Source organism: Erigeron canadensis, chromosome 5 (genome assembly GCF_010389155.1).
Source record: "Erigeron canadensis isolate Cc75 chromosome 5, C_canadensis_v1, whole genome shotgun sequence".
Classification (NCBI taxonomy): Eukaryota; Viridiplantae; Streptophyta; class Magnoliopsida; order Asterales; family Asteraceae; genus Erigeron; species Erigeron canadensis.
This window is the reverse complement of record NC_057765.1, coordinates 42,796,956-42,809,534: the sequence shown is the minus strand read 5'-3', so window position 1 is coordinate 42,809,534 and position 12,579 is coordinate 42,796,956. Positions and strand designations below refer to the sequence as shown.

Genomic DNA, 12,579 nt, shown 5'->3' with positions numbered 1-12,579 from the left:
GCTTAAAGATCGTAATATAAACTTGTAACTCTAGTGTTTAGTACACTCCTTTTGTCTTAGTATTTTCACAAGTATATGTAGTTTTTTGTTTGTTAGAAACTATGTATTGGTAATTTGAATGAAAAACTTGGATTATTAGTATTAATTAAATTAATCTGATCCAAATTAGTAAACATGACCCTAATATAATACTCAGATACAAAGCTGTCAAAAAAAAACTTTTTTGGCCCCCACCGTTAAGGCTTTCAAGATCCGCCACTGGGCGGTTGTGAAGTGGTGGTAGCTACAACGAGTAGTGTAGGTTATTGACATAAACGTAATTGATGTAAAACAAACTACGTAATTTTTTAAGAATTAAGGGATATGAGTCGTAAATTAATTCATTAAGTTTATCATGTAAGTTAGAAATAATTGAGTTGATGGAGAAGGCCACAATTACCAGAACTTTAATTATTTGTGCTTAAAATTAGAGTGGAATAAGTTGGACTTTTTTTTTTTTTTTTTAGAATTCAAGTATCATTATAAACTTGTCAGTTATGTAAATGTAAATGTTATTTTAGTAAATATAATTTTGAACTACATAGTTAAGTATTAACATTTCAACCAACTATACAACAAACACAAAAAGTTTTATCACATTGGTGATATGGTAAATCTTCACCTTTAGACGGGTGATCCATGCACATCTTAGCACAAGCATGAAGTATGCAAGGATTTGGTGCAAAATCATAAACATAAGTTCGTGCATTATCATCTGTATAACAATAAAAAATAAAAAAAATAAATATTTTATAAACACTCGTAGCTAATAACCATAGTTTGTTGGTTATTTAGTACGTATGTTTCTTTTCTGACATCTAAATATATTAAATGTATGAGAAATTGAGTTAAATAAAATAAGATTTTATAAAATTATTACCAATGTTCTTGCAAAATTCTTCCGGGAAAGTAGCAATTCCGTTCATAATATTTGTAAACAACATGGAAACAAAAAGAAACCACATGATATTCTTCATTATCAGTTGCAAACTCTTTAAAGTAAAGTTATGTTGTAACATTTTACTACTTGGTATTTATAACCAATACTTTCCTAATTAAATGAAGGGTTACTAAGATTTCATGGTAAAAACCGTTTCATCTAAAAATAATTAAATATACCAGCTGATTTTAAGAACCGTTTCATCTAAAAGTAATTAAATAATTACTAGTCAACATCTACAATTCTTAATTTAACACATAATGTTCACTACAAAAAATTTGTCGTTTGTACCCACCACTTTTTAAAAATGCAAAAAAATTTCCTAAGTTGTTCGCACTTAAAAATGTGTACAAATAGTTTACACTAAAAAATGTAAAAAAATCTACAAGTTTCACATTTAAAAGTGCGAAGAAAATTTTTACACACTAACAAGTGTGTAAAATATTAGATTTGTAAGCACTTTTAAATGTAAAGATAATTTTTTCGCGGGTGATTTTTACGCACTATAAAAATTATTTCTTCACATGTAATTTTTACACAAGTGCGAAGAAATCGTCCGCGAATAAATGATCTCCACACTTATAAGTGTGTAAAGTATAAAATTTGTACACACTTATTAATGTGAATATTTTTCTTCAAACTTTTAAATGTGAAGCTTATAGCTTTTTTCACGTTTTTTAATGTAGAATATTTTGTACACATTTTTAAGTGTGAAGTTTTAAACAAAATTTTACACACTTTTCAAAAGTGTATAGAATAAAGTGTGTAGAAATGATTAATTTATTGTAAGGTTTTATTTGAAGAGGCATTATATAGTTCACAAACATTTTACAAAGAAACTTGTACAACACACTTTTACACATGACGAACAATGGACGAGTAACGCCCAATGGTGTGGACGTCTATTACGAATGAGCGGGGATGGGTACATTATTGGTTACCTTTTAATAAGAAGCTTATACTGGTCTATGGAGTTATGTAATTTGCTCCTAGTCATAAGTTGTTGGCATATGGGTTGTCTTTAGTCTATTATGTTTCTTTTTATAGTTGAATATTCATAAAAGTGCTAGCTAAGCACACTGCAGGGGTTCTAATTTCCCAAACCTCCTTTGTATCACATGTCACTTTCGATGGACACATTTTATGGCTTTTATTTGTATAATTTTGTATTGAGTTTGAGAAATGTTGTTACTGCGGACCCATTTTTTGTACATTTGCACTTTTGCTTAGGTGTTGACATCATTTTCTGAATATGGAAAACATCCTTGCTTGAACTAAAATGGTATATATATTGGAAATAAGGTTAGGTGGGTGGGACCCTGACATCTCATATATTCATTTCGATAACCAAAGATTACATCGTAATGCGAAACATCATCCTCGCATATGGATCACATGATATAGATTTACTACTTGTCTTTCGGCAAGTTTTAAAGCTACCACATGCAATGATCATTTGTGTGTCCATGTGATTACTTGGTGACGGTATTACTCAAGTCTCATCCCCCTTGTGGTGTTCACTCCGTAATGTTTTTGTTGGACTTCCAAACAAGCCACTGAGCGGGTGGTGGTATGAAGCAAGTTACAACGACTATACAGACAAAGGAACACCACCTTCTAAAAACTTGCGGCAACCAAAAAAAATACAGGAGAGGTCAACGTTGACGTCATAGAGGAATCGGATTGACGATCCAGTCAAGCCATATAGAGTGAAGTTTCTTGTCACGATTCCTTATCCAAAGAAAATAAGAAGACACCACAAGAGTTTAACAAATCGCTAGGCTTCCTCAGAGATCGTCATGGACTGAATTGTGTTGGAACCGCATTCAATGTGACTGTCACTAATCGTTTTCATTCGTGATATGATAATTGACGATCACTGAAATCCATATGTTAGTAAATATATGATGGACGTATTTATTCTTAAAAACATATTATAGGGTTTCTCATTAGGTAATTGGAACTTACTGATAACACATTAACACACACATTAAATACCAAGGTTAAAACTGTGAATTCTCTTATTATAAATAGATACTCATATGCTTCATTTTAACCTTCTAATTAACGCAACTATTTCGTGTGGTTTCTCTCCCTAATTTCGGCTCTAGTCATTGCCGAATTCTTTCACTCCATTATTAATCCATTACCTCGTTTTTGGAACCCTTTCATTCAATGACAATACAAATCATGTTTATTTCTAACAAATGGTTCCTAACCTTTTAAATATATATACCATCACCAAATTGAGAATATGGTTTCCTGAATACTAGCAGATCTTAGAACAATACTCAAACCATGACAAAATTTCCTTGGGGGAAACGAGAGAAATAACATGCACTAATCATTCTTCTAGTCTCCTTCACTAACAAACGATTTTTAAACGTATGAACAATAAGGCATCTCTCAAGGTTCCAACGTCAATACCTCTAGCAACGAGATTAGTATATGTAGGAATACAATCTTGCAATGATTTCCATACAAACACAATAACACATTAACCTTTTTTTAAGACCTAATGTTTTAATCGGAAAAAAGGATATCACAACTCACTATTGAAAAGGTAAACTAAAGAACGAACATAGATGGTTAGTTTGCAAGTCACAGGTTTAACTCATTATTTTTTTAAGTTTATTATTAATAGAATTCAAGTGCCACTATAATCTTGACATTTATGTATATATATATATATGTTGTAAGGAAACTTCTCTAAAAACCTTCAAATTCGTGTTTTGTGAACTAGTGAAGGTTAATGTCACGTTTTCGTTCACACAGCTATATATCAGGTTTTCAAAAAAGTTTTCTTCTACAACATATATATATAATATTAATAACATTTTACATGTGAATGAACAAAAATACATGTGATCCAATACATAATTTAAAAAATCCCACATTTAAAAAGAATGGAACACTAAAAGAAAATTATATATATAATATGGGAAATTACGTGGAATAAATTAAGATTTAATAATCACATTACCAACATTCTTGCAAAGTTCTTCAGCTGGACCAGCAATTCCGTTTCATAAAATATGTAAACAATATGTAAACAAATAAAAACCACATAATATTTTTCATTATTGTTTTTATTATCTCAAAATCTTTAAAGGCCACCAAAAATATATTTGAAGTTATGTTGTAATCTTTCAAGTTGATTCTCGAGATTTATAACCAATACTTCACAAATATCAATCTATACTACTTAATAAATAAACTATCATTCTCTCTTTTCAACTCTCTACCTTTAAAATACCTTAAATACCCTTAATTTTCAACACATTCATAACTCACACACTAAATCTACCAAATATCCCTAAAATATTTTACACACATATTTATCCAAATTATCTATCTCCTTTATTAATTAATTTAAATATTTTCACCTAATATCTCTATAATATTCTTGCTAAAGTTATTTACAAAAGATACATCTATTAACCATAAAATAACTACAGTAACATTTATGTCAATTACTTTTAGATTAATAACCACATCATTACTACCACCGCCGCATTGCGCGGGTACCCATCTCGTATCAATATATCTATGTTGCAAAAGTTGTTTCATTTAATAAGTATTTAAATACTAGTCGATATTAAATAAAAACCGTTTCATCTAAAAAATTTAATACTAATAATAGATATTAAAAAGCCGTTTCATAATAAAAGTAAAAAAAAATTTATAAGAAAATGAAATATAATCCTGAAAAATAGCCTACTAATCTTTCAAATAACCTTAAAAATTAAGTTATCCATTTATTCTCTATTAATTTTATTTATACACGATCAAATTATTCATAGGCATAAATTATCATTTTAAAGACAATTATACCCTTGGTATTGTTTTAATCGTCTTCACCAATCTTGATCTGCACAACGGTAGTACCTTCATCCACTACAAATAATATTGCATTTGTTCACACTACAAATGATATTGCATTTGTTCACACTTTTAGTGAATGTGAACAAATTATTTCTGTCACATTTTTTTTTTTGTAAAAATATATATAAATAAAAGTGGGTAGAAATTTCTTCACACTAAAACATGTGTAGACACTTTTTACTGTGAACTTTCATAATTATTTTGTAACACCTAATTTGTCCACGCTAACTTTTTAGTTACCGTAAACAAATGAGGTGTTACAAAAAATTATGAAAGTCCACACTAAAAAGTGTGAACTTTAATTTCTACACACTTTGTAGTGTGGAAAAATTTCTATATATTATTACACACAAAAAATCGTGACGAAATTTTTTAATTTGTTCACACTCACTAAAAAGTATGAACAAATGCAATATTTTTTGTAGTGATCACTAATCAACCACCTCCAAACATAAATCTCCACAGCCACTTCTGTCCAATCTTCCATCTGACACCAGGGACGGATACATTATGGGGGCAGCGGGGTCAGCCGTCCCCATTCCAATTTTGGTACAATATAAATTTCTAAAATGGTATATTTGTAATTTTTTTTAAAAGATAAGGAAAAATAAATAGGCATACATACAAATATTATCTTCGTTATCATATGCATATTTTTTGAAAGTCATTGCTCATCAAAATATTAATTATGAGATAGATATTTTCCATTGGGATAATAAAAAACTTGAGTTGTTTAATTTTTAATCGAAAAAATGAAAAAAGCTATTAAAAAAAAACTTTCTTTGTTTGGGTATGCAAAAGTGTGATACATTAATATAATAATCATAATAGCTATGTAAAAAAGATATATATAAACTAGTTATTTCATAAAAAGATATATTTTTTGGATACTATGCATTATGGTTCACGTTTTTATTTAATAAGACTTTGTCCGTCATATGTGGTCTATATATATTAAAAAAAATTTGTAGTTTTTAAATATGAGTTTTACACACGGCGTGAGGAACAAATATCTTTTGAGGGTCCATTTTCTATTGCCGAGCTAGGGCCTAATTTTTTTATATCATTGGATACGACTCTTATAAGTATGAAAAACAACTTTTAAAATTGCCCCCTTATATAAAAATTTCGAGTTCCGTCTCTGTCCGACACTCCCACCAGATATAATCATGACATCAACATCTGGTAATCTCCTTCTGATGCGAAAGAGTTGCGAACAAACGGATACATTATACTGGTCTATGGAGTTATGTAATTTGCTTGTAGTCATAAGTTGTTGGCATATGGGTTGTCTTTAGTCTATTATATTCTTTTTATAGTCGAATACTCGTAAAAGTGCTAGCTAAGCACACTGCAGGGGTTCCAATTTCTCAAACGGTGGTCCTTTTATCATATTTCATTTTCGATGGACACATTTTATAGCTCCTATTTGAATAATTTTGTATTGATTTTGAGAAGGTAGTTTTTATAATTTTCACATAAACCAACATTCTTTTCATTACTATCACATATTATACATTATATCTATAGTTTTACTAGTCAATCTATTTAACGTATTAAGAAGGGTTTTCAATTTTAGACATAGAAAGTTTCTATTTTAGGTGATCATCGGATTGTATTCTATGTGTTAGTGATACATGTGAAATTGTTTTGCTCAATATAACTTACCTTTCTACTTTGTTGATGCATGTGATCGAACTGAATTGTTTTGGTCAATGAAAAGTTTTTTTTTTTTCTTCTTTTTATTTGGTTAATATTAAGCACAAAATTGGTTATCGACGTTCATAACTTTCCTTGTATTATTCATCTATATATGTGAAGTTGTTTTGGCTAATAATACACAACAAATGTTCACAAAGACGTATCAAAGCTCCCAGACCATGTCAAGACATTTTGGCGATCCGTGTGATGTGAATTTAACCAATTAAATTAAAACAAATATATTTAAAAAGGTTATCATACTTAATAATCCATGTTAAAGCTGTTAAAAAATATATATATAAAAAAAAAAAATCATGTTTAAGACCTTTTCACTGGGTCAATATATACTAAACTTAAAAGCGGTTATAGAACAAATGTCACTTTGAACAAAATGTCATTTTGATTTAAAACCATATATGAAGATTTTGAGAAATGAATGAAACATGAGAATCTAAAGACACTACCTTTAAATAATGGTTTTTGTTATAAAAGTTTCATATGTTCATTAAATAAAGTGTCTTTTTTTCTAATTATATATATAGATATATATGCATTCAAGATTGATTTGAACCGTCTGAAAACGGATATTTTAAAGTGTAATGTGATGGGATACTTTGTTTATCATGTAACCACAAACTCTAATGCTGGTAGAATTAAACTTGTATGCCTTTTTTTGCTTGCCTATACATTTCTTGCTTGTTGGCCATTAAAAATTACTCCAAACGATACAAACATAAACTTGTATGCCTTTTTGATTTCTTTTACATTTCCTGCCTGTTGAGATTATCACAATATCACTCTACGTGCACTAACGGCTCTCTCATAAGTAGCACTTCATCGAATAGGGAATAATGTATATAAATAGGGGGATTACTTGTATGGAAATTATGGCCTTTCATATGGGATATGAGTTTTATTTAGAAAAGTAAGATTTTTACAAGTAAATAATCATGGCGAATATGTTTTCTAAACTATATGAGAATATGTTGAAACTGAAACATTCTTGATAATAGTATAAACGAATCATAACAAAAGTTGTATTATCTAAATTGTTATATATGAATTGTGAAATTTCATAACGCACATAATTGTTGGATGAAACGTGTCAGAACGAAAGGGGAACGAACAAGCATAGCTTGAACTCACTAAGGGGAGTGGGAGTGGAAGTGGTGTGGTGATCGGTGAACCCCGGCCCCGCCTGGGAACACCGCCGCCAGGGGGTCGGGGTGGGGAACAGAAAGAAGAAAACGGGGAAGGAAGCTCGAGGAAAGAGAAAGTGGAGTGGGGCCCGCGCGCAAGAAAGGAACCAATGGTGGCTGGACACGTGGCGAGGGGGAGCGGGGTAGTAGCCGTTGTTTTTTTTTTTTTTTTTCTTTCTTTCTTTCTTTCTTTCTTTCTTTCTTTCTTTTACCTCTTTCTCTATATATATACACTCTTTTCTTCTTTAAACAACACACAACTACTCTCATTTTCACTACATTTTTATAAAATGCAAACACCCCAACCTTTTCATCACTAATTTCTTACACCCAACACCAAAAAATATGGCTTCCGGTATTTTGGATAATTCGAGCAACTCTCCCGACGAGTCAAACGATAGCTCTATGGAATTCTTTGTTAACGCGTTACACTTTCTTGAAGATACGACAACTTCTAGTGCTCCTCAAACTCGACGGTATACGGACCGGCGTCGTGAAATTGGTCTTGATACTCTTTTGAACGATTGGTTCGTTCAACAACCAAAATACGAAGACGATTACTTTCGAAAGAAGTTTCGAATGGACAAGACCATGTTTTTAGATATCGTGCGCGACATTGAAGCAAACTTCCCGTATTTCCAAGAACGTTACGATGCAAGAGGAAGAAAAAGTTTTACGGCGATACAAAAATGTACATCCGCCGTTAGGCAACTCGCGACGGGTAACGCACCAGACGAGTATGACGAGTACTTGTGCATGGCAGCCAGAACCGCACGAGAGACCCTTGATTATTTTTGTGACGCCATCATTCGGTTGTATAGCCGAGAGTACCTACGCAGGCCGACGTCACACGACGTTGCACGCATCTTTGAGGCCCACGAGCTTCGTCATCATATGCCTGGGATGCTTGGTAGCATCGATTGCACACATGTCGAGTGGTCGGCATGTCCTAGACGTTTGAGAGGGCAATACATGAGGGGTGACCACAACGGTCCAACTATTATGCTTGAAATCACCGCGTCACAAGATTTGTGGATTTGGCATGCTTTTTTTGGTGTCCCGGGGTCGAACAACGACATCAACGTGTTGAACCAATCCGATTTGTATGTCACAGCGCGTAACGGAACGGCTCCGGATTCTTCATTCCACGTGAATGGCCGAGATTATAAACGTGGCTACTATCTTAGTGATGGGATCTACAACAAGTGGTCAACACTTGTTAAAGCATACCCGTATCCAACCGACCCTAAGGAAAAAAGATTCAAGAAATTGCAAGAGGCGGCCAGAAAAGATGTCGAGCGAGCTTTTGGTGTCCTCAAAGGTAAATGGAAAATTCTTCAACGACCTCTTCGACCTCTAACGAAAGACAAAATTAGAAAGTATGTTCATACATGTATTATCTTACACAACATGATCATTAAGAGGGACGGGAGGGCAATCTCACCGGTCCATATAATGGACCCGCTAGTGCAACCGGTGTTCGATGAAAGTGTGTATGCGGAGTTGATTGACGAAGAAGTTCACCATCGCCTTCGATATGATCTTACGGAGCACGTATGGGCTCAAGATTTGGCGTATCTCGATGATTAGTTTTTTTTTTAGTATTATGTAATGTTTCTTTTTTTTTTAAGTATTTATTTAATGTTTCTTGTTTTTAAGTATTATGTAATGTTTATTTTTTTTAAGTATTATGTAATGTTTATTTGTTTATTTTTTTAAGTATTTTTTTTAATTTTAAATTAATTTGTGATTTTGTTAAGTAAAAATAAATGGAAATAAAAAAGATGATGTGGAAATTGGGGTTGGGGTGAGTGGCGCCACCATTTTGGGATGATTTGGGGTGAATTGGGGAAGTTTGAGGTGGAGAGTTTTTATTGGAAGATGGTGATGTGGATATTTGGGAAAATTTGGGGTTGGAGAAACCACTCCCACCCCCCTAAGAGAATTGTCAGAAAAAAAAAAAAGGCCCGGCCATTAATAGCCTAATAGGCTACGATTATTAACGTGCTAAGCACTTGAATTGAACCTATAGCTAGCTCTATACATGTTTGTTTGTCATTCATTTTGGTTCTAATAAATCATTTTGGTCGATCGTGAATAATAAATGTTTTGCTAACTCATTTTGGTGGTGCTTAGGCTTGACACCATGATCACGGGGAGGCAGACTTAGTAGTGCTTGGTCTAAAAGCCCATATTTAGTCGATGACAAAACATTAAATATAATATAAATAGTCGTAGTTAATAACCATATATATATACTTTGTTGGTTATTTATTATGTATGTTTCTTTCCTGACATCCAAATATATTAAATGTATGAGAAATCTCTTATATATTGATAAAAGAAGATTGTGATGATGTCATTTTTTTAAAAAGAATTTTTCATAATATGTTAATATATAATCTTAATGTTTATATGACATCATTCAAAAAAATAGACAAAACAAAACAATTTCAAACTTATTTCAAGATATAATGATTTTAACATAATTTTAGTATATGGAAAATTTTTATTTTACTTAAATATTTAGGAGGAATAGAAACTAAAAATCAAAACCCGTATAATTAATTAAATTTTTCATTGTATTTTTTTAAATTATATAACTATATTTTTTTTTCTGATGTCATTGTAACTTAAGTGAAATATTAAGTGTTATCAAAAGAGTTGATATTGAAATAGAAAACAAATTTGTAGATTAAAATTTATTATTGTAATTTTATTTTGGAGTTAGAAGTATGAGAATTGAATAATCAATTTATTATCAGATTTTTAATATAACGAATGTGATTTATATATTTTAACTTCTTAATAAACTGTAATTTTAACAACAACTTCTATTCAGCTACCCGCATAATATGCGGGTTGATTAGCTAGTTGAGTTAAATAAAATAAGATTTTATAAAAATATTATCAATGTTCTTGCAAAATTCTTCCGAAGAAGTAACAATTCCGTTCATAATATTTGTAAACAACATGGAAACAAAAAGTAACCACATAATATTCTTCATTATTAGTTACAAACTCAAAATCTTTAAAGTAAAGTTTTATGTTGTAACATTTAACTTGATACTTGGTATTTATAACCAATATTTTCCTGGGTTTAGGTAAAATAAAACAACTATTAAAGTGAAACAAATAAAATAATATATTTTTCTTCAGTGATAATCACCGTGCATAATGAAAATCACCGTACATCAATTGCTTTGTGATCTTCGAGCATCAGTTTAACCATGATCTAAGGATCAAGATCTTGTCTTATTTATTTTACTTTAATACTTGTTTTACAATATTCAACCCCTACTTTCCTAACTAATTGAAGGGTTACGAAGATTTTATTGTAAAAACCGTTTCATCAAAATAATAACTGATATTAAGAACCGTTTCATCTAAAAGTAATTAAATACTAGTTAATATCTACAATCTACAATCTCTAAATATATATTAAAAAAAAAACTCTTAATTCATAATTGGAGAAATATGGACCCTTAGATGACGTTCAACTTTTAATTAGAGACATTAGATCAATTGATGATATTATATACCTTATTTAAATTTTTTAGATTTAATTTTATTTTAATAAATTTAAATTATTATTATTTCTTTATAGTATGTAGACATTAATAATTAATGTTATTAATGATATAGTTATTGAAACTAATATTTTTATGCTTTACATCATTTTTTATATTTTAAATTAATTTTACTTTTTTTTACAATAAAATTTTCTTTTTTTTTAATGTAATATGTTTTTATTAAATCAATGTTTTGAAAACCAGAGCGTATGTCAATTCGGCCTTCTTAATAAAGAACTAAAAAACTAAAACAGAATCTACTGTAAGCTATCACAAATATATATCAGAAAAATAATTGTATGAAAATTGCAATGATATTATGCATAATTTTAACTTAGATTAACAGAACATGTGATATATAAATTGATAAATAAAGTGCTTAGTAATTTTAGTCGGGGCTGGGATATTTTATAAATTTAACGAGATATTATTATATCGATAAATTAATATTTTATTAATTTAATGAGGCTTTACGATGTAAGTTATGGATAAGACATTCCTAAGCTTGAGAACTTAATAATGAGTATGCTATTTCAACAACAACAAAAAAAGATGTGAATCACATGCTTATTAATTTCTAATGTAAATAATGAATGTTGAATGTTATGAGTTTCAATACATTAAAAAAACTATGACGAAATCATTTAAACTCTGATTGATGAATAAGTTGAGGATGATATAATAACTTTAAAAAGAATCATTATAAATGGCAACAACTCTTCACAACTTTTTGTTGCAATACGAAAAAACAATGTCGCAACTCTTGAGTATAATGAGAAGATTTAAAGATAAACTCAATATAGATTTGAAGTTCAACGGAAAAAAAAAATGACTTTTTAGTAAGCAACCTTAAAATTTGAAAGCTCCTAATAATTATTAATTTATAGTTTCGTTGGGACCAATATAAATACAATGAAATTTTAAAAAAATATATATATATTATATTATTATTGATTGAGGTCCAATTAGAACAAATTATTAGTTTTATCGAAATTATTAATTTAGTGAGTATCAATTTATAGAGGTTTGACTGTAAAAATCAAGGTGGATATATATGTTTCTAAACTATAAGAGAAATATGTTTAAAACTTGAAACATCATTGATAATATTATAAACTAATAATAACAAAATTGTATTATATATATTATAAAATTTTCATATAAACCACATAAGTGTTGGATGAAACGTGTGATTCTAAAAAGAGTTGGCTGATTCACATATTTATGGACTATGGTCACGCCG

General features: G+C 30.1%; 1 protein-coding gene across 1 annotated transcript; it reads left to right on the top strand.

Moving 5' to 3' along the window:
- Positions 1-8,109: 8,109 nt before the first annotated feature.
- Positions 8,110-9,354, top strand: LOC122601862 (protein ALP1-like). Its single transcript, XM_043774596.1, has one exon. It carries the CDS (start codon positions 8,110-8,112, stop codon positions 9,352-9,354), a length of 1,245 nt encoding a protein of 414 aa, XP_043630531.1.
- Positions 9,355-12,579: the final 3,225 nt, after the last annotated feature.

What these genes read in the sequence shown, in the direction of transcription:
- LOC122601862 (XM_043774596.1), top strand. Translation starts at nt 8,110, where the DNA reads ATGGCTTCCGGTATTTTGGATAATTCGAGCAACTCTCCCGACGAGTCA.